The following is a 23,148-nucleotide window of genomic DNA, read 5'->3' as shown; positions in this document are numbered from 1 at the left end:
TCGGATAAATAAATTAGGCATTAGCTATGGAATAAATTATAATTCCAGATTATTGGACTATGTTGGATACTTAATTTTGAATAGCACAACACATCCAAACACAAGACAATTCTTATGTTATTAATTATAGGGCATGAGTAGTGAGTAGGCCTGATATAATTTAAGATGATATGTGTTCCTTGGGTTTTTGAATGAAACCATCATGTGTATTATGATGACAAAAAAATGTGTTTTATGATGTCAACAAGGTAAGAGTTTATTTTCTAGAAATTATAAAATTATGTCTAGATTATAATCAGGTAGTCTACTAGGCCGATGTGTAGACATGGGTTTATGTCGGTTTGTGTAGCTGCCAGGCCTGTACTTTATCTCCATCTGGTGGATATTTGTAAGATTGCAGCTGGCAGGTGCGAGAGGTATACTGAAAACGTTCAAGGTCATGAAGATCACTCCGCTTATTAGCTTTCTATTCCAAAAATAGATATCTTTCTCTCCTCCGTTTTGAACATATGTATAGTTAGAATTTTTGGATCCATTTTTTTCTTAAAAACAAACACATTTTATCCAATTAGTAAAATATGTATTAAAATAAGATGTTTCGCGTTGAACTGTTGTTAATTTCATTCGCAAATTTGACGAGCGTAGTAATACTTTGAAGTGAGAAGACCTACACATACTGCGTTCAAGCAAGACAAAAGTTTAATCACTGGTGCTGATTCGTTCTTTGACTAGGTTGAGTTTGTAAGTAGGTAGAAATATTGATATCATATTTACATAAATCACAAAAGATTCTTATAGACATTAAGTGTATACATTAACTTCATGTGAAGAATGGAATCTGTTAATTTACATGAATTGATTTTTGTGTGTTAAATGATGTCAACTAATGTTAGCGCGCTAACGTTAGTTAGCTAGAAAATGTTGGGTGGCTAGCTAAACAACATTCTTGCTGGGGGTTTTTTAGACATCACGAAAACTTATCGTGTTAGCTTGTTGAAAATAAGTTGTAATGGAACGTGTTTTTTTTCCCGTCAAGTTAATGTGCAAAGATAGTTCGCTGTCACTCCAATGCTAGCTAGCTAAACTAGCTTTAAGGGGCCATGTGCCTGCCATGCATTTTTTTACTTCATTGTGGAAGTAGCTAGCCAGCCACTTCCCAGCGCGTGCTTTTAACTTTGTCAACCAATTTCTCTTTTCACTATTTGTGGTTGAAATCATTATAATAGTTGGCTACAGGTCCTGTTTTTGTTGGCCTAACGAGGCTTTGGCAAGTAAAGTACTTGTTGGTGTTGCAAATGACTTTAATGTATGTGCTCAAACTTGGTTGACACTATTAGCGACCTAAACCAGCTATCTTAGAAGGAACATGGTTAACAAAATATTTTAGTAAATGGGTCAATTCTTTGCAATAACACTGTCTTCTCCAGGTTTTAGAAACTGAAAATGACTGGCCGTGCGCGAGCACGATCAAGGGGCCGAGCGCGCGGTCAAGAGACCGCGGCACCTGGCGTGGTTAGTCTGCATGAGCAACTAGTTAATATGCTATCTGTTAACTAGGGCCTGGGGTAGTCCATTTTAACACTTTCGTTTTGACGAAATAATTAAAGTAATTGAATCTTAAGGTGTTTGTTAATCAAATGTAAGAAATTACTGTTGTCTTATCTGATATGAGTCTGATCTTACCTGCAGACACCCTTTCAGGAGACAGCACGAGAAGCTCCCCCCTCTGAGGGTGAGCTTGTGGGTCGAGGAAGACAGAGAACTGCCCCAGGGGCTGTGTCCTCCGAAGGTGCAGTGCGCTTTCCCTCTGTATCATCTAATATGACATTAACTCCCAAAACAATTGACTATGGATAGCTAAATTTAATGAAAATGAAAAAATGCTTTGCATACATTTGCTATGAACGATAGAAGGCTGACTTAAATAATTTGTGTTTTGTTTTTTCACAGCCGTTATTCAGATATCTGCAGGGTTTCAGCAGGTGAAGATCGGAGAGAGAGGTGGACGGCGTCGTGACTTTCATGATGCAGGAATCAACACCAGGCAGGCCATGGAGCATGTGAGAGAGTCCAAGTCTGGTGTGTAAATGGCTTATGACTACATGGTTTGACAGGATTTGCCATGATACATCCTTATTTCAAAAACCCCAAAGTGTTACTGAGCTAAATCATTTAGTAAAGATTTCAAAATTCAAATTGCCCTGGCTGCAGTCAGGTTTAACGGTAACCTTTGATATTTCCTCAGGTTTCTCTGGCTCTCCCATTGAGCTGAAAGCCAACTTCTTCAAGATCCTGTCCCGCCCTCAGTGGGTGCTGTACCAGTACCATGTGGACTTCAAGCCCGTCATGGAGTCACGGCGCCTACGTTCTGCCCTCATGTATCAGCATGAGGAGACACTAGGCAAAGCTCGCACCTTTGATGGAGCCCTCCTCTTCCTGCCTCACAAACTGCACAACACGGTACAGTACACTGGAGGGCACTATTCCTCTGGTGGCTTTATATAGTTGTGTAATTTAGTACTAACTTGTGTAACATGGGATTTACAGTTAAAGATGCAATATGCAGAAATCGCTCTGCCATTTCCTGATTGCTAAAATTCTAATAGTTTGCTTAATTTCAGTTTGACAAAACAATAATCATTGTACCATCTAAACCACTGTAATATTTTAAAATCCCAAAATATTGTATTGTACAAAACCGAAACTAAGACTCAAACTTTCTATGTGAATTTGGTTGGGGGCGCCCAAAAAGTTGCATATTGCAGCTTTAAGTTTCTGTTAAAAAACCAAGGCTTTTTGGCACCTAGGTGCTTTTTAGACTTAAATTAATACATTATTCTAAATCTTCTGGGTCTTTAGATACACCTTTTTTGTTTATAGGAGACTGTGCTGTACAGTGAGACCAGAATGGGTGAGAAAGTCCAGATCACTGTCACTCTGACCAATGAGCTGCCCCCCACTTCTCCAGTGTGCCTGCAGTTCTACAACATCATCTTCAGAAGGTCAGAACACCCACTATAGGGTCATTGTCGTGTTCACAGCTTTGAGTTTCAAAACTCTGAAAATAATATTCCATATCTATAAAATAGGGGACAGTGACATGTTAACATGAAAACCCTAGCCAAGGCTCTATTCCATCATTGCCTAACAGTTGTCTGTTCTTGTTTTCAGAGTACTGAGGATGCTGAACATGCAGCAGATTGGACGCCATTACTACAACCCAACAGACCCACTCAATATCCCACAGCACAGGTCTTTATTTCACTAGCCTCAACAGTGGAATCTATGGAGACTAGAAAACCAGAATTAAGCAATATGATGTCTTTTGTTGTTTTTCACTGTGTGCTGTCTGTGTTCTTCAGGCTGACCATCTGGCCCGGCTTTACTTCCACCATCCTGCAGTACGAGTCCAGCATCATGCTGTGCACGGACGTGAGCCACAAGGTGCTGCGCAGTGAGACGGTGCTCAGCTTCATGATGGGCCTCAGGCAGCAGAGTGGAGATCAGCGCTTCCCAGAGGCCTGCACCAAGGAGCTGGTGGGACTCATCGTCCTCACCAAGTAAGACCCATTACTATAGTGCCTTCAATACTGAACTACAGGAGTCTAATTGGATGAAATCCTAAATCTGAGAATCTTGGCATAGGGAACAACTGCTTGAAAAGTGTTCTCTTTACACTTCTGGGAATTGGCCTATATGGATAGGGCTAAATTGAAAATGTTCTTACAGAATAAATATGGATAACATATGCATAGCCATGGTAGAGTTTGAAAGGGAACAGTTTATAGATAATGGGAAAATTATTAGACCGAAGGTGAGTACACAACAGTTCAACTGACACAAGACTAAATCCAAACATTACACTGTTGATTTGACCATTTCTGTACTTTTCACATTTGTTGATAACAATCTGAAAATTCTTTGGATACATTCAGTAACATAAGACTATTCCTGGAAAATGTGGGGTAGGTGTGACATATGACCAACAAATTACAAGGGTTTGAGTGAGAGGACTAACTGGTGTCTCCAAGTAGCCACACACCTTTCCAAAGTGTGTACAGTTTATAAGCAGTTTCAATGCACCTTTTTAGGACTTAAAAGTCATGGGTGAACAGGGAGTACAGGAGGGTGCTAAGCATGTACCCTTGTGGGGCCTTTGTGTTCAAGAGCAGGGTAGTGGAGATGTTGCCTACATTCAACAATAATGTACATTTTTGAACTCTCATAGCTGTGCCGTTGACGAACTGGAGCATTCACATTTGTAGTTTACTTTGGAACACAACTCTGCATACCCACCATCACACATACACTCAATTAGTATTTGGTTGCATTGCTTTTAAATTGTTTAACTTTGTTGTGGGACTAGAAAAAAGTCTGGAACATAAAAGAACGTTAACTGCTTCCCATGCTTTTAAAATAACGGTTCTGTTCCGGAACAGTATGGATTACAGTATGGTTACAGGTTCCATTTCTGTTAATTGAAAATGTATTTATTTTACAGTTTTCCACTCATTTCCCTGAGTGCATTCAGGTGCGTGTGCTTCGGGAGTTTTCTTCACAATTAACAAACCAGCACATTCTGTTCAAAACAACCCAGTGTATGAAGCCATGTCATCTTGTAACTTACATCAAACACAGTGATGTTAAACATTAACACTATATATGCACATTTGGACTCAGTTGTTTGGTTGGCTTGTATGACATCAAAGCTGTGTTTATTATAATCCTCAACGTCTCATCTTTCAAAATACGTAGTCATCAATTTACAGCATTTCCCTCACTCAAACAACAAACAAATGCTGGTCTGATGTCATTTATAGCATGTTAGTGGCCAACTCTGCCATTTTTCAACCCCGAGTACGAGTGTAAAGGGCTATGGTCTTTGCTTCCATGTATTTCACTATTGATAACATGTTAAGATTCTGCCATGGGTAACAATGACATGAATTAACAATGGAAAATTAGGCTTCATCCTAATGTAAATGCATCATTTCCCTTAGGTACAACAACAAAACCTACAGGATTGATGACATTGCGTGGGACCATACTCCCAACAACACATTCAAGAGGGGAGACTCTGAGATTTCTTTCAAAGACTACTACAAGGCAGTAGGTTTTGTCCCACACACGCGTATGAGCTGTTGTCACTTAATGGAACCTTGACTGAACTAATGGTGGACTAATGGTTTAATGTCTCTTCAGCAATATGGTCTGGACATCACCGACGGCAACCAGGTGCTTCTGATCAGCCATATGAAGAAGATTGGTCCTTCTGGAGGACCGCCCCAAGGGCCAGCCATGCTTGTCCCAGAGTTCTGCTACCTCACAGGTACCACTGACTATAACAAAACACCGCAAATGTTTTTTAAGTGTTAAATGTACTGTCGTGCCAGGTATTATGTGATCAAACCACAACTTTTGGCTTTTGTGTGTCTTATTTAAAAGGCCTGACTGACAAGATGCGTGCTGACTTCAACATCATGAAAGACCTGTCCACCCACACCAGACTGACCCCAGAGCAGAGGGAGGGGCGGCTCAACCGCTTCGTTGGGAACATCCACCAGTAAGTTTAATGTCTGGTTTCTATTCCCCAGTTTTGATTGATTACAATACTGATCATCTCTTTATTTTGCAGGAACACGGAGGCCCAGACAGAGCTGAATACCTGGGGACTCAACTTTGACAACAAACTTCTGAGCCTCACAGGCAGGGTCCTCCCTGCGGAAAGGATTGTGCAGGGATCCAGAACGGTATATAATCCAACACAAAATCAAAGTTTTAGTGTTGTTTGTATTAGAATATGGGGGTGGGGCGTCTTCCTGCACTTTCCTGATTTAACAGGTTAACATTCAATGTTTGAAGTATGGTATTTTCAGCAGATGTAATGTAACTGCTAGTTCTTGTATTTTCTCCTAGTATGAGTACAACCCCTGGCAAGCAGACTGGTCCAAGGAAATGAGAGGCATCCCACTGATCAGTTGCCGACCACTGGAGAACTGGTTAATGTTCTTCACCCGCAGAAACAATGATGTGGCCCAGGCCCTCCTGCAGACCCTCAACAAGGTCTCCACACCCCTGGGCATCCGCATGCAGAGGGCCATCATGTGAGTGCACACACACACACACACACACACACACACACACACACACACACACAGTGAGAGTAAGATACAGAGAACTGCACTACCCAGTTGTATGGAATACCAAGTGAAGCCTTTCTCACCAGAGAAATGACTTGATGTCCCAGAGTTGACATAACATTGCATTCTTCCAGGGTGGAGTACGAGGACCGTCAGGAGTCTCTGCTCAGGGCCCTGCAGCAGAATGTTAAGAAAGAAACCCAGATGGTCAGTAGTCACTCAGCTAAAGTCTGGCTAAACATGACTGTCATGGTGTTATTACAAACATGTTGCAGGAATCTATGTCAGTTGTGTTGGGTTCCTTCCTAAGGTGGTGGTGGTCCTGCCCAGCAACAGAAAGGACAAGTACGACAGTGTGAAGAAGTATCTGTGTGTGGACTGCCCCACACCCAGCCAGTGTGTGGTGGCCCGCACCCTCGCCAAACAACAGGCCCTCATGACCGTGGCCACCAAGATCGCCCTGCAGATTAACTGCAAGATGGGAGGAGAGCTGTGGAGCGTGGAGATCCCAGTAAGACACACGCACAAATCAAATGCATCCCATGTATTTCAATGGAAGAATGTGCCTATGCTAAGGCGTTACACTTGAAAGACATAACCACCTTATCTCCCTGTTTTACAGCTGAAGCAGCTGATGATTGTGGGTATTGACTGCTACCACGACACGGCTGCTGGCAAGAGATCAATTGGAGCTCTGGTGGCCAGTCTTAACCAGGGCATGTCCAGGTATGTGTCCTTATGGCCAGGAGGCATGCATGGACACTTTCCCATCAGGGTTTTTTGCCAAGCTAAGAGTGTGATGGCAGAAGCTGATATTATGATGAATGAGTTAACAATTAAACTAACAGGACATGCCTCTGATTTCCCAGGTGGTTCTCAAAGTGTGTGCTGCAGAACCGTGGACAGGAGATCATGGACGGACTCAAGGTGGCGCTGCAAGGCATGTTCAGTCAAATCAAACACTTGTTACATAAAAGGAACTATTAAAAGCTCACTTCCAAGTGTTTTTCTATGATTCATTTGAGCCAATTTAGTGTGTCACATTTGTGACAGCTTTTTCAAAGTCTAGGGCTGAAAGGGTTTTATCCCTATTGAAGTTTGTGACCATGATCCCCAGTATCCTGACTGCAGGCTCTTTTCCAGGTGCCCTGAAGGCGTGGCTGAAGCACAACAACTGCCTGCCATCACGTATCATTGTGTATAGAGACGGAGTGGGAGACGGGATGCTGCAGAGTGTGGTCAACTACGAGGTGCCACAGATCATGGAGTCCATCAAGACCATGGGACACGACTATGCGTACGAGACAATCTATTCTAGAAACTCGCCACTGTATTGACTCCATTTCAATCACCAGTCATTCTATTGCTGATATTGTTCTTTCCTGTGTTACCCCCTCCTAGACCCAAACTAACCTTGGTGGTTGTGAAGAAGCGCATCAGTTCCAGGTTCTTTGCCCGCATCGATGGCAAGCTGACCAACCCTCCCCCTGGAACATGCATCGATACTGAGGTCACCCGCCCAGAATGGTACGATCACCGACGATGATTGATTTTTCAATCATGGAAATGTAATCATGCGTGACTACGTATCCTTATTGTCTGTCTTTCCTTTTCAGGTACGACTTCTTCATTGTCAGCCAGGCCGTCCGCATGGGGAGTGTCTCCCCAACCCACTACAATGTGGTGTACGACAGCAGTGGACTGAAGCCTGACCACATGCAGCGACTGACCTACAAACTTTGCCACATGTACTATAACTGGCAGGTAGGCTGGATTCTCGTAGCTAGTTGTATTGCAAACATTCCTAGCTGAAGACTACTGCTTTATGATATTGGTTATTGATTGCTATATTGTTGAGTATTGTTTATTTCGGACACGATAGTAAGTAGTATATTGTGGGTATGCATGTCATTGGTTTTCTGTGTGCTTATCTTCAGGGAATCATCCGAGTGCCTGCACCCTGTCAATATGCCCACAAATTGGCCTTCCTGGTGGGCCAGAGCATCCACAGAGAGCCCAACATGAACCTGGATGACTTCCTTTACTACCTATAAGAGAGCACAAGCTAACTAAAGATCACATTGGAGAACTTGGTTTCCTTGAAACTGTTTGATTTTTGTTCAGGAAATTGACTGAATATACTTAAGGGTAAAGTGGTTAGGATATTCCCCAATTTACAGGAGAGTGAAACCATTTTTATTTTTTTATACTTCAGCAATTTGATTATCTTCTGTTTTATGCTGTTTTATTTGAAAAAATATTTGTAGATGGTCATTGCAAAGTGTTTTATTTGTGTGACATGGTATGAGACTGTTTTGAGAAGTTTGCTACCTCAGCTTTTATTTTGGCTGTACAGTGCATTTGGAAAGTATTCAGACCCCTTGACTTTCTCCACATTGTTACGCTACAGCTATTCTAAAAATGGATTAAATTGCTGTTTTTCTCAACAATTTACACGCAATACCTAATAATGACCAAGCAAAAATATGTAAGTATTCAGACTCTTTACGGAGTACTTTGTGGAAGCGCCTTTGGCAGCGAGTACAACCTCAAGACTTCTTGGGTATGAAGTTACAAGCTTGGCACACCTGTATTTGGGGAGTTTCTCCCAATCTCTGCAGATCCTCTCTAGCTCTGTCAGGTTGGATGGGGAGCGTTACTGCACAGCTATTTTCAGGTCTCCAGAGATGTTCAACCAGGTTCAAGTCTGGGCTCTGGCTGGGCCACTCAAAGACAATCAGAGACTTTTCCCGAAGCCACACCTGCATTGTCTTGGCTGTGTGCTTTGGGCTGTTGTCCATTTGGAAGATGAACCTTCGCCCTAGTCTGAGGTCCTGAGCGCTCTGGAGCAAGTTTTTATTGAGGATCTCTGTTAATCTTTGCCTCGATCCTGACTAGTCTCCCAGTCCCTGCCTCTTAAAAACATCCCTACAGCATGATGCTGCCACCACCATGCTTCACCGTAGGGATGGTGCCAGGTTTCCTCCAGACGTGAAGCTTGGCATTCAGGCCAAATAGTTAAATCTTGGTATCATCAGACCCGAGAATGTTATTTCTCATGGTCCCCGAGTCCTTTAGGTGTCTTTTGGCAAACTCCAAGTGGCTGCTGCCTTTTACTGAGGAGTGGCTTCCATCTGGCATACCATAAAGACCTAATTGGTAGAGTGCTGCAGAGAGGGTTGTCCTTCTGGAAGCTTCTCCCATCTCCACAGAGGAACTCCGGTCACTCTGACAGAGCTCCATCGGGTTCTTGGTCACCGCCATGACCAAGGCCCTTCTCCCCTGATTGCTCAGTTTGGCCGGCCAGCTCTAGGAAGTGTCTTGGTGGTTCTAAACTATAAAGGTCCCACACTGTCAACTGTGCGACTTTTTATAGAGACAGGTGTGTGCCTTTCCGAATCATGTCCAATCAATTGAATTTACCACAGGTGGACTCCAATCAAGTTGTAGAAACATCTGAAGGATGATCAATGGAAACAATGCACCTGAGCTCAATTTCGAGTCTCATAGCAAAGGGTCTGAAAATGTATGTAAAGAAGGTATTTCTGTTTTTTATTTTTAATACATTTGCAAAAATGTCTAAACCTGTTTTACTTTTGTCATCATGGGGTATTTTGTGTAGATTGAGGAAAGATATTGAATCCATTTTAGAATAAGGCTGTAACATAACAAAATGTGGAAACTTTCCAACCGCACTGTACCTCTTTGTTCAATATCACAGTGAACATTAAGGTTATTGCCTGGGTTGAAAAATTATTGTTTCAACTTTGGCGCAAAGTTGCACTTATGACATGTTGTTTAAAAAAAAAAATGCAGTTAAATCAATTGATTAAAATAATTGTGGATCAAGTTTTGTTTAATTTGAAAACTTTTACTGAAGGGTAAACTTTGTAGAACTGTTGTTGCATTACTGTCTAACATGCTCAAACTCAACCCTGGACCTCAAAGCCAGTTCCACTGTGTTTTTTTCATTGTTCCTCTAATCAGGGACTGTTTTACACCTGTTACACCAGGTGGGTGCAATTAATTATCAGGTATAACAGAACCAGCAGGCTCTGCAACTCGTAGGGCAAGAGTTGAATACCCCTGGTCTAGCAATTAGTATTTGAAGTAGTGATAATTACACTTCCCATTTCTTTTTCAGGCCTATGCCCTTTTGGAGAAGTTCGATTCTGTCAATACTCAGGACTTTAAATTAACGTTTATGGCTTGATTTAATCCGTAGTGCTGTAGACCTCCACTACATACAGCGCAATAGAAATTTCAAGGCAATGTTCGCTGAGACCGCATTCACGGTAAAAGACTGTCCGCTCAATCAGAAATGACCTTTACATTTCAAATTGTGGTACAGCGCTGAACGATTTTGATTGAATCGAGTCCTTAATCCTTTGACTTTGCTGTTGCACCATGGCATTTGGTGAATAAAACACAGCGCAAACAGCATTACAAAATCTGAAATTTATTTGATAAAATTTTTTGCACATGCACACCCACACAATATTTTGTAACCACCAATATAGGCTGATATTTTTTTGTCATAAAGCTAGCACACAATTGCAGACTTTTAAAACATTATGGTTTTGAAGACACCATGGGGAAAGCTTTGCACTGTTTGATTATAAATTTTAATGTACAAAAAAGGCAGTCTGAAAATCAAGTATAAACATTTAAAAACAATTTACAAATGGACAAAGTACAAAAAGAGCAACAGTCAAAACAATATATATAGAAGCAATGACCGACAATTGTACAGAAAGTTGTACAGAATGCTTTTCGTACATTCTTTTTTGGCAGTCTCAGTTCAAATCTCATGAAAGTAGTGTAGTCCAGAAAAAGCTGTGATATAAAGTGAATGGAAGGATGAAATGATTAACAAAATAGTTTAAGGAGTTAACAGATGGAAGGTTTCATTTCACATACAAGCTGGACATCTGCATACTCCTAATGGATAGTTTTGATAAAATACATTGGCTTTCAATTAATCATACATTCACTACTCCGTGCTAGTTGGGTGCTGACACAAATACAGTACTTCTACCCTTTGCAAATATATGAAATGGAGAGTTGACTTCTGTGAACCTGTAGTCAAATTAGTTGAACTTATAGGGGTCATTATGGAGGTAGACTTGTCTTGTTTAAATCACAATTTCTATGTAACCACAACTTGATATAGGGCTTTTATCTGATGGTTATTCAATCAAACCTAGTCTCTGTCATAAGTCAAACATTTTCCTGCTTCCAAGAATTGCAAGTTTGGAGTGTACTCTACAAAACTTAGTTTGAAACAAAAATAATACCAACTGCTGATTGCAACTTATCTTGGAAACAGTTAATTAAACTGGCCTTCAATTGCATTTCTTTCACATCCATTGTCTTGTACACAAACGTGTCAAAATGGGATTGTGAATGCAGTAAATACATTGCATGTATAACATGAAGAACAAAATAAAGTGCCTTATTTTTTTCATTAGTCTTTTTGTGCAAAAATAGTGTGAAACATTAAAACGTAAATACACATTTACATTTCCCCCTTTTTTGTATTGAATTTCGTTTGAATGTCATTTTAATGTGCAGGTCCTCCAAAAAACATTCCTACAATTAATAAACTGCACATCACTAGTCTTGATCAACATAATTTACAAATACATTTCAAAAGTAATGCAATGACTTGAATGCATACAGGACATAACACTCCACTCACTGGACAAAATACAAACCATTGTGCATTTATAAGGCAAATACATGGGAGGTTGGTTTCAACTAGGCATTTCATGACAATTCAACAACAGAAATATACTGAATCTTGAAACCCTGTCCTATCTAATGTCCTTGTCCAGAGTTATTTCAGTGTGCCTGAAGAACTGACACTTGCTGTTAAGAATTGATACTTGCTTATCAAATTCTCTCCAGACCAATCTGACAAGTCTTCCTGGAGATTTTTCATATTTTACCACTGCACATATCGTGACTTCAGGTGCTAAGGTGGTGACTAGTCAAATGTGTACCTGGGCTTGAATCGAACTGAATACGAATGTGACAATTAGGTTTGTATTGAATATTCTGTTTTAAGTTAATATTTGTTTTTACGATTCATTTAGCAAATATTGCTCATACACGTTATCATAAAAATGCACTGACAAAGCATGCAAATTGAGCCTTGAGTTCTGATAGAAAAGGCCATTAGTTAGCATGTGCTTTCAAAGGTTGGATGGGAATTATTATTCTGGATGTGGTTTAGGTAAAACATGCAAACCTATACAGTTCAAATGACCTCAGCTGCCTGATCCTAAAACTGTTCTTTTCGTTGCATCAATATGGGTCGTTGCATCAATATGGGTACTACAATGTGAAGGTTTGGTTAAGGTGAGCCACCAGCAGTATTATCAAATATGATGTTGACTGGCCATTCTGAGCCCGATCCTTTGATCTCAGCCCTAAAGAGACTCTGGTATAAACCCCTCTTACTCTGAAGAACATTGTGGTCTACAGCATCATCAAACACACCTACGTACCTATTGGCCTTCAAAATGTAGAATATTTCAAATCATCCATCGTGTTGCAGTCTTCTGCTTCAGATAGCAAAACATAAATGACCAGAGGTTGGCTTATGACACTAAATGTCAAACTATGAGGTCCCTGAACCATATTCAAAATACATACTGCAATTTAAATAAGAAAATATGGTTTCTAGAATACAACATTTGTACATTTTGACCACTTTTTTCTTCTCACAGGACTGAATTTACAGTAATGGAAGTGTTGGAGATTAATTATGTGGTTGATAATATACTTCAAGTATTTGAAGGGGTTATTTTACAGCGCCAAGTCTTTTCAATAGTTTCTTCCCTTTGGAGAGCAGTCCCTTTTTCTTTTTGGAGGACAAGTCGCAGGGGCCCCTGATGGGACTGCCAGGCCCCACTGTAGCAGGGCCAGAGCCAGGGATGTGTTGGCGCACTGTGGGGGAGGCGGCTCTTCTGGGCGGACCCGATTTTTCCAATGGAACCTAATGGGAGACCCGTAAGGGACAGTTCAGCGGGGTTAAAAAGCCAACCCTCTTGCACCCCAGTCACTACTCCCTTCCACTTAGTCCTTTCTGTCTCAGCAGGGCCACCATACTTTTGGCTTCATCAGTCTATCTCCCTCATAGCGTAGCCCAGTTCAACTTATAAATGTTAGGATATTGTATCTTGAGTGTACTGAGGTGCCCCCCCCACACTGCCATTTAGGTAGTCTTTCATCAAGCTGGTTTAAACTAAGACTTTAGACTTCAATGTCAAAGAATCTCCACATACTCTTTACCAATCACACATTTCTATGCTGAGATTCTCCAGAATGGCTATCAATGGCATAAGCCATGTCTTTCTCACACACAAAACAAGAGATACAATATTGTATTAACATTATGTGACAACATATGACAGCAGATTTTCTTTTTAAATATAAAGGGCATTCATATACAACTGGGTTACAGTAAACATCTAATATCTAAATATTCCTTCATTGTAATCATGAGCTAAAAGGCTTCTTTTCAATTGCACTTAGGAAAGATGTATCCTTAAGATCCTATTAACATGAGACTAGTCTCTAGCACTAGTCTCTACTGTAGATATTGTATAGTCTCTGGCACTAGTCTCTACAGTAGATTTAGTATAGTCTCTGGCACTAGTCTCTACAGTAGATTTAGTATAGTCTCTGGCACTAGTCTCTACAGTAGATATAGTATAGTCTCTGGCACTAGTCTCTACGGTAGATATAGTATAGTCTCTGGCACTAGTCTCTATGGTAGGTATAGTATAGTCTCTAGCACTAGTCTCTATAGTAGATATACTATAGTCTCTACAGTAGATGTAGATATAGTATAGTCTAGCACTAGTCTCTACAGTAGATATAGTATAGTCTCTAGCACTAGTCTCTACAGTAGATATAGTATATAGCTACATATAGACACATCCAGATCAATAAGAGGGTCATATTATTCTGCACATTGAATGTTCATAATTTATCATACGTCGAGAGGGGATAAGCGTTTCAATTTACCAGTTTTTGAAGCAATTAATCACTTTTCATCAAGGTAACTTCATCAAGGTTGTTGGAACCAATTTAACCTGCTTTAAAAAAAGTTGTATTTACAAATCTGATCACAAGCAACTTAAATATTTATACAGACTAAATTAAAAAGTGATTTTCCATTTCTCATGTTAATTAAAATAACTTTTTGAAATCGAATTGATGACACTTTCTATGAGGAAAAAATGTTAGTAGCTATTTTTGCCATTTTGCATCATTCCTTATGTGAGAGAAAAAGTGCACCCCACTAACAACTTAAAGGCATGCGGAGCAGACCACTATCTTGGGTATCTATGGGTAAAGTAATGCCAATGAAATGTTTATCTGATTGATTGGAAACCTCAACAAGAGGGAGTTGCCTGTCTGGCAGACAGTTCATTGTTTCTAGCGGAGTTTGATTAGATTAAGCGTGGCAGGGTGCACTACTTCAAAGAGAGGGGAGGTTCTATCAGAATGTTAGCTATAGAGTCTGAATGTTACCACTTGTACTACGGGGAGGCAACCTAGGCGTGCAACAATGGCCTTTTAGCTTACCATGAGTTACAGCAGGAGACTTATCTTGAGAGAAGGACATTGTAATGTACAACACCCAGAGAAACAACTGAAGATACCATGCTTCTTGTCTAATGCATTGACTAGAGTGGTCGTCCTTAAGTTAACACAACCTGAATGCTTTTACAATAAACTCACGTCAAATAAAAGCATGTACACTGGGATCATCCTGGTGTGTACCACAGTATTCTATAAATATTTACATCCATTGAAAAGGGAATTAACTGAAATTTAAACTGGCAAAATAATGGTCATAGTGTGTGTTGCGTACCGGAAACTAAGGGGAACCCATGTCATCTGCATTAGACGAGGGCTGCGTTACCTTGGTATCCTCAGTTGCTCACTTACGTGATGGAAACAGCCTTTAAGGTGTGAAATGAACACTCTTCTTCTGTTTGCCAAGCGGGTGAGGAAAAGAAATCAAATAAAAAATGCAGTGATGGCGTTTCAATAGTCTGCACTATGAGAATGACAAATTATAAAACAAACCAAGAAACTTGAGATGAAATCTGCTCATATTCAAACATTAACTTGCAATTATTTGTTAAATACAGAATTATTGTAACATTATTTTACAACTAGTTATAATTATAATGACATTTGAAATTATACTCTCAAAGAGCAACATAAGCTTCTTGGTGCTATTATACAAGTAAGCAATATACAAAAACAATGTTTTCAGGAGCAAATACAAAAGTTCTACTGTACTAGACTTATTGTTCACTATAAAAATGTTGAAAGGGAAATCATGCATCTTAAAGAGAGAACATGCAGTGCTACAGTCTAGATATTTCATCCTCCAGTACATAAACTATTTCCTCTATTAGAAACACAGGTAATATTCATAAAGCATTTATTACAATGCTAAATATGCATGTGCAAAAAAAACATTGCATGTTGTTGACTGCTATTTTTCAAGACATTACATGACAATTCTGCTTTTCTTTTATTATTTCAGTCTATTCTCTTTGAGAACGCTTTATGAATATGTCCACATATTTTACAATGCATGTCCCCCCCCCACCCCCACGGCAGTCAACATTGAAAATAAAAGTTCCTATGTCAAGTATTAATAGTTTTCTTTATATTTCTGAGACATCAACAACGTTTACAGCATAATGCTCCAAAGCCTGAATTCCCATCATATGTTCAGGAATGAAACACAAGCACAGACGGGAAACTAAAGGAGTAAGGAGATAAAGGGAACGGAAAGGAGCGAATGGATGACAGAGGGCTTAGTACTGCGAGAGAGCATGTACCCTTTTGGTCTTTATCCGCGCTGCAGCGTCCTGCGGGTATCGAGCATCTCGAGACTGAGTGTCAGTGAGAAAAACCTCAACATCATCAGGCACTTCTTCTAGAAAGTTGGAGGGAACAAGACCTTTGTGTCCATTGAGCTCGCCCTGAGGGATCACAAACACACAGGGTGACTGGCATAGAATGTACATTGGACTCCGCAATATAGGAAACTAGACGAAAGGGATATAAAACTATCATTTTAAATTGTTTATCTTACGGCTACTATTACTATCACTGTCATTTCCACTGTGTTTATTTGCACTAAGCTGGTTGAAGAAATATGAACTACGAACTTTATATCATGAACTTTATATCAAGTGTAAGTCACATCTCACATACTTACATAATGAAACCCATCTTCATCAATTTCACCAAATACTGTTATGACGTCACCAGCACAGAATGTCAGTTCAGCCTGTCAAAACAGGTTTGAGTTCAGTTTGACCTGCTTTCTCTACATCAAAGCAGCTTGCATCTGTTGAAGATTCTCTCTATAACCCAACCACGTGGGATACTGTTAGGGTTTAATTTGTGTGAAATGCTGTACTTCCTATTCCAATCACTGTGATGCATTGTGAATCTAGAAGTGTCGGTACAATCTTGGCAGACAGCTGCAGCTATCAAATGCATCAAGTGTTGGATATTTGAAGACAGGATTGCAACCAGTGATGTATATAAACCCTGGATGACTGACAGGGGGCGCTGTAATGAAGCCACCGTCCAGCCATCTTGGTACTCATCCTCCATTGTAAAAAAAGATTTTGGAGGCAATAGAAATGCATTTATTGACACGTTTATTATATGACAGACACCTTAATACATACTTTTAAATTATATTATGTGAACTCAACATACATATAAAACATGAAAAAATATATTATTATATAATATAATTTTTTGTACTAATGTTATTGTCCCTACTACAACAAAAAATACTTAAATACATGTCATTTTGTCCTTGAAACATTTCATTGAGATACTGTAGAATTCCATTAATTCCTATGGAGGACTGCTCCTTCTGGGTAGTGCCAATATGGCTGACCGGTGGCTTCAAAGCCTCTAAATGGCCAACACATAGCATCAGCAATCCAAGGTTTGTATACATCATTGATTGCAGCACAGACAATAGGCATACCATACTACTATCTACTATCCACTTTTCCAGGCCTCTCCAAAACACACAAACCAAACGTAGGAGATGGCTCAACACACAGACCAAACTGAGGAAGGATGCCAGTGCAGGCAATGGGTGAGGGGCTGTGTTCATGAGAGGGGTATACTGTAGCCCCCTCTACCATGTGTCCACCTCTGAACACTCCAACAACAGTCAGGGAGAAAAACACACAGAGAGCGGACGCTCCTCTCACTCACCTCATTCAGCCTGTCTCTCCCATACTGTGTCTGGGGCCGTGCCAATAGAAAGGTGAGAGTGAGTGAAACCAGGGGGGAAGGGCCATAAGAACAACAGGAAAAGGTTAAGCTACTAATGGGGACCAGGTAATGGTAAAGATGGGGAGTAAGACTGGCTGGTGTATTGCTGCAATGTTGGCAAGGCAAGCAGGTACATCGTTAGTAGTAACAGGGTAGAACTACCTCTACACCTGACTCTAGCAGTACCTCCACATCCACGTTGGGGGAGCTCTCCCTGGGGTCGTAGTCATACAGTGCCACCATTCTACGTGTGGACGAGGGGTGCTGACGCCCACTCCGCCTGTTCCTCTCTGGACAGAGACACACAGACAGTCATCAATCAATAAGAATGACAAGTAACACACTAAACGAGATAATCACTGTACTAATCTCAGTTGTAAAATCACACACTAAAATGACAGTATGCAATGCCTTATGATCTCTCATGAATGACCGTCTATACCAGGCAAAGGCTGAATGAACATGGTACATGAAGGTGAAAGCCATAATGAACACCCCCATGGATTTACTGAAGATGAGCATGTTAGTGACAATTCTGACAGAAAATACCCATAATTCCCAACTAAACACATAAGAAAAGTAAAGAAATGGTGGAAGAAGCAAAGCGTGAAGATGAAAAAATAGTGCAGAAAGAGAAAGAGCATCTAAAGAGAACACAGACCTCGCTTGGATTTTCGGGACCTGCGGTTTATTGAGCGACCATCTTTGAAGCGGTTGCAGATCACTTCACGGGAAAGTAGAGAGAAAAGAAAAAGAACGAGGGAAACGATTGTAGAGACAGAGAAATGAGAGTATCATCAGCATTAGACATCAGTGTGTAATGAAAGCAAGCGAGACAGGAACAGAGGAACGGAAGAGAAAATCAGGCCCAAATTAGAGTAAGAAAGAGTAGTGGAGAAAAGAAAGAGAGCAAGTGGGAGTCCAGATGCCGCCCTACCTAATTTCTCTACAGGAGTGTTGAGTGGAAGAAAGCCCTGTTTGAGTAGCTGGTCCATCATCCCATCATCCTCAGTCTGGATCTCTGACACCATGTTACAGGGGATCAAACCCGGGCGGTCACGGATCTCTGCCCTGTAGAACCCATCCGTGTCCTTATCTCCAAACACCTGACCAGCACAGAGAACAATGTTAGCAGGAGGGAGAAAGAGAGACAGCCACCACCACTAAAGTTGTTTAATAGCAGCTTCACATGCACAACTACATCTAACCCACGAATGTAAGTCAACACGAGGCCCTTTTGTTGTTAGGATGAGGAAAGCAGATTGGACTACAGCACTGTGTGGATCAGGCTCCCACCTTGATGATCTGGCCCTCTTTGAAGGGCAGCTCCTCGTCAGCAGCATCAGGGTTGGGGGACATGGACAGGGGGTCGTAGTCAAACAGGGCCACAAATATACGCGCCAGGTCCTCTGGCTCCGACCCCTCGTAGTACACTGGCGACCGCCGCCCTCGGCCATGTCCGCGGCCTTGCCCACCGTACTCATCTGAAACACAGAAGGCACTGCTGCAACTGCCAGCCTTGCTACTGCCAGCCCCCAGCACAGGATAGGCTGGGGTGCAGAGTGGAGTAGAGGGCAGCAGAACGAGAAGATGTCACTTTGTCAGAGCTGACAGACAGGGGAGAGGGCCATGAAACACGTGTGTGAAAAAGAGCCCAAGATTTCCAGGGGGATTTAAAGAGGTTTTAAGATAGAATGGTCAGTCTGTACTATTGTGTCCATCATCCTAGCCACCGTGCTTCTACACCTGCATTGCTTGCTGTTTGGGGTTTTAGTCTGGGTTTCTGTACAGCACTTTGATACATCAGCTGATGTAAGAAGGGCTATATAAATACATTTGATTTGGTCCTCTCAAAGGGCACACCTCTAAAAATGTCGATAAGACCCTACTGTAATTACATACTGTAGCAACATTTATGATTCCCAATTTATTAGAACATGTAAGCAGGACACTGTTACTTAGAGTTAAAAAAAAAGTCTAAGCTATCTATAATTGACAGATAGGACAGATTGGATGTTTTTTCACACATCTCTGAATGCTGGTAGGACAGACACCAAAAGGACAAACAGAGTACCTTTATAACACTCATTAATACAGTTAAACAGAGGTCAAGTAGGACAGACAGCAGCACATGTCAAGCCAGACGATGGGATGCAAGTGGAACTACACGACCATGCACATAACAAAGAAAGAATGGAAACAGACTCAGACTGTTCATTGCTGTTTTACTTCACTGTCTCACGGAGCGTAAACAGGCATTCATGCGTTCCACTCTTCAAAATGAGGAAGTATGCTTCAATATCAATACAAGAGGGGTAAAACCATGCTCACATTAGAAATACAGCATTAAGCTAAAAGGGCAAATTAATATTCCTGCAAGAAATTATAACATCAAATGCCATAGCAGAAACCTGACTCATCGGGGGCATCAGGGACAGTGAGGGAAAAGGAAAGGAATCCACCTTATATTCATTCACTAGTGGATTTCCTGGAACTCCATGTCCAAACAAACCACGTTTCAATATCACAATTCAGGGAAAATGTCTGTTCAATTATGTTTTAATGATTCAATACTAATGTTCGGTTTAGATGACAGCAGTTTCATCAAGGTGCAATGGAGTGATACCAACAAGACTTGAGTGCACTTACTCATCCAATGGTTTTCCTTGTCACTGGACTGTAAACAATCAGTCATGCAAAATCAACAGTCAACAGGGGGACTATATGCCCTGGGAGGAGAAGAGGAAGGGTGAAAAGAAGGGATGGGTGAGATGGAAGGAAGGAAGGAAGGAAGAGGGGTCTCCAAGGGAGGCCTGGGATTAAGGCTGCAGAGAGCTATACAGGGAGGGGAGGGGACACTCATTCTTCAGCTACAGAAAAAGTGGCCATCTTGTCTTTCCCGGCAGCCGAGTGTAAAATTCACACTTAAGCTTGAGACTACTATTCCTTTCTAATATCAAGTAAGGTTCTTAACACGGTCTTCTATGTACTTTTCATGGTTTATTCATGTTGTTCTAGAGAGAAGCTGGGCCACATACCATCGTCATGCCATATCCTCCGCCGAGCTACACTGCCATGATAGTAAACATCCTCCTTGCCAGGTGAGAGGTTTCCCTCACTTCCCTCACTGTTACTCTCCATCATGGTGATCTCTACAGAAGACACCAATCAGATCACAGCGTTACTGTCAGGGACCCCCCCCCCACACTGCTCTACTTCACAGACCGGCTGGACATGCTGCTGGAGGGGAAGGGGCTGGGGGGATCAGGGGTCATGGGGAACAGGGGGTGGGATAAGGCAACAGGTTGTAATCTGGAGTTCTTCAATGTAAAACAGCAATGCTTTGCACTGTGTGAGACAGAGGGAAGGGTAAGAGCAGGTGAGCCCTTTATGCACACAGTATATAAAGTCGATAGTAAACAGTAGCAGCCCCTCCCCCTTAACTGCTTATGCACATTTAAAAAGCCAAGTCAGAGACACCGTAAAGAGGTATGATGTTGGTCAGAACTACAGGTGTAGGAGCACACCACAACTACAGAGAACTACATGGTTGTTTAAGGTCATGTGTCTATGGGAGAGATGTTCAGCTCAGGGGAGGACGGGGCATCCCATCATGTATTGACCACACTAACCAATGGAAGGAACCATCATGGGTCTTCGCTGTGGGGGGTTGCCGCCATGGACAGGCCTCCTCCCTGAATGGTCCAGCCGGTCGCCATGGGAGCATCCATGGGAAGGGGAGTTCCCTATAATCTTTAGAGGGCGAGAAAAACACAGAGTAAGTTAAAACAAGCTGCCTTTTTACACTGCCTCTCTCACATAACAAACCAGCCATTCAAAAGGATCACAAAACCATAAGAGCAAATTATATCACTTCCATTTGTCCGGAGGCAAAATAAGAGTAATAAATAAACCCATAAAATAAAGAGACCAAACAAACCAAAAAACCATCAACAGAACCAAAGTAAATCAACTCCAGACACCACAACAGGATCAGATGTTTAGCTAAAGACCATTTGTTTTTTGTTCTGCTCATGTCAGCTCCTTGATGAGAAGAGTGAGTGAGCGAGTAGAGGAAAGAGAATAGAATGGAGAAAGGCATAGTTAGCTGAGCACAACCATGATGGCTTCAGCCTGGGGCCCAAACCAGAGAGAGTGAAACTGAGGCCCAAAGGCTCTCATCCGGTTAGTCATACAGGATATATGGGACAGAGATGGGGGAGGGGGATCGAGCAATAAGATGACCACTGCTGTGTGTAGTATAGGAGGAGGAGAGGAGATTCTGTTGAAAAGATTATGGAAGAGCATGAAGAGGGGAGAGCATATTGTCTGCAGAGCACTAACATAATGCAGATGGACTGAAGGCTAAATCAGCTATAAGACTATGAGAGACTATCCTCCATGTGGTCCTACTAGAAAAGGCTTTATCTGTCAAGGACTACAGCCTTTACGCGCAATGAGAAGCAGGACATGCTGGAATAGAGGTCCCCCTGTGGAAGGCAGTGCAATCAGGGTAAAGTCAGAGGTGGGATAGGATGGGTAAGACGTCTGTCATAGCTGCATATCAAACCCATTGGCTGGTAGAGAGAGGGGGAAGGCGGAGCAGAATAGGGATAGCACATCCCCATGCAAACTATAATGGTTGAGCTGCCATTTTGTTTAAAAAAGGAATCTTTCTCCTCAGACACATCAGAAACAAAAACTTTCTGAAATGGCCTTTAGATAATCAAAAAAGCTTCACTTAAAAACTCACTGGACGTTCTAAGAACGAGCAAACTACACACATGAAAAACTACAAATAAGAATCACCATGAACATGTACTAATAACTTGCCAGAATATTGGACAAAACAAAAATAAATCAATGTAAAGGTGGGAGACCCATAGAGAGAAAAAACACCAAGAAAAAAGGTATGGTTTTACTGCTTGCTGATGGAATGTACAGCAGGTAAGAGTCTGAGTCACACACACCGGCGGCTGGTCCGAGACCCTGTTGAGCCTGTTCACATAGCTGGCCCTAAGGTCCCTTTGATAAGGCCTGTCCAGCTGGTGGAGCCTGCCCTCGCTCAGGGCTCCGTCCCTGGGGTAGTGTCTGGGGCTGTGCCCTGGTTCCCTCTCCCACTCCCGGCCTGGCCCGTAGTGCACTTCCCTGTACCTCAGGTCAGACATGTGCCCCGTCTTAGGGCTGTCACAGTGGTTCTCATCCATGCTGCACTGCCGTATCAGCTGCCTCTTCCTGCCTGCAGCCAGGGCCCGTCGCTCTACCGGCCCCTCACAGTGGATGTAGTGGACATGACCCCGCATGGGGCTGCCATGGGGGTAACCCCGGTACCCCAAAGAGCCCTCCTCCTCACTGCCACAGTCCAGGCCGCTGTCAGGGCTCTTGGTGGTCTGGCGGCTGGGCCGGTTCAGGCTGCGCTCCTCGAAATTACAGCCATAGCGGGGAGAGGAATGCTGGCGCTGCAGCAGGCGACGGTGGTTCTTGCTGGGGGAGAGGTGGTTGTGCTGGTGGGGGTCCTGCTGGTAGATACGGGGGCTCCTGCGGTGCATGCAGGGTGTACCAGGCCTGCCTTCGTCGTCAAAGCGCAGGCGCTGATGATGATGACCCATCCCATCCACTCCGTCGGGCTCGTCCTCGGCAACCTCAGGGATGCTGTGGA

The 23,148-nt window shown here is 42.1% G+C and overlaps 2 protein-coding genes across 3 annotated transcripts in view; one reads left to right on the top strand and one right to left on the bottom strand.

The window, feature by feature from the left end:
• Nucleotides 1–479: 479 nt before the first annotated feature.
• piwil1 (piwi-like RNA-mediated gene silencing 1) lies at nt 480–8,736 on the top strand. Of its 2 annotated transcripts, none has more exons than XM_024417410.2 (21): nt 480–745; nt 1,428–1,512; nt 1,690–1,789; nt 1,951–2,079; nt 2,246–2,460; nt 2,881–3,002; nt 3,172–3,252; nt 3,363–3,560; nt 5,001–5,109; nt 5,203–5,329; nt 5,446–5,563; nt 5,636–5,750; nt 5,917–6,104; nt 6,275–6,347; nt 6,451–6,651; nt 6,763–6,866; nt 7,010–7,080; nt 7,284–7,437; nt 7,542–7,667; nt 7,757–7,904; nt 8,078–8,736. In XM_024417410.2, the coding sequence occupies exons 2-21, from the start codon at nt 1,444–1,446 to the stop codon at nt 8,192–8,194; spliced, it is 2,565 nt and encodes an 854-aa protein (XP_024273178.1). In that variant the 5' UTR covers nt 480–745; nt 1,428–1,443; the 3' UTR covers nt 8,195–8,736. The 2 variants fall into 2 exon arrangements, with proteins under 2 accessions (XP_024273178.1, XP_024273177.1); XM_024417409.2 differs by having other exon boundaries at nt 481–741.
• Nucleotides 8,737–10,589: 1,853 nt separating this feature from the next.
• Nucleotides 10,590–23,148, bottom strand: part of LOC112248411 (RIMS-binding protein 2) — a 59,557-nt gene continuing 46,998 nt past the window's right edge. Inside the window, exons 14-20 of the mRNA XM_042320525.1 lie at nt 21,122–21,242; nt 18,786–18,973; nt 18,427–18,595; nt 17,676–17,779; nt 16,402–16,473; nt 16,019–16,162; nt 10,590–13,143 (exon numbers count right to left, since the gene is read on the bottom strand). Coding sequence (XP_042176459.1) covers nt 12,949–13,143; nt 16,019–16,162; nt 16,402–16,473; nt 17,676–17,779; nt 18,427–18,595; nt 18,786–18,973; nt 21,122–21,242 — 993 coding nt within the window. The 3' untranslated portion in view covers nt 10,590–12,948. The remainder of the gene's footprint in view (nt 13,144–16,018; nt 16,163–16,401; nt 16,474–17,675; nt 17,780–18,426; nt 18,596–18,785; nt 18,974–21,121; nt 21,243–23,148) is intronic.

Source organism: Oncorhynchus tshawytscha, linkage group LG04, assembly GCF_018296145.1.
Source record: "Oncorhynchus tshawytscha isolate Ot180627B linkage group LG04, Otsh_v2.0, whole genome shotgun sequence".
In the NCBI taxonomy this organism is placed as follows: domain Eukaryota; kingdom Metazoa; phylum Chordata; class Actinopteri; order Salmoniformes; family Salmonidae; genus Oncorhynchus; species Oncorhynchus tshawytscha.
The sequence above is the reverse complement of the archived record's forward strand: the minus strand, read 5'-3'. Positions and strand labels throughout refer to the sequence as shown.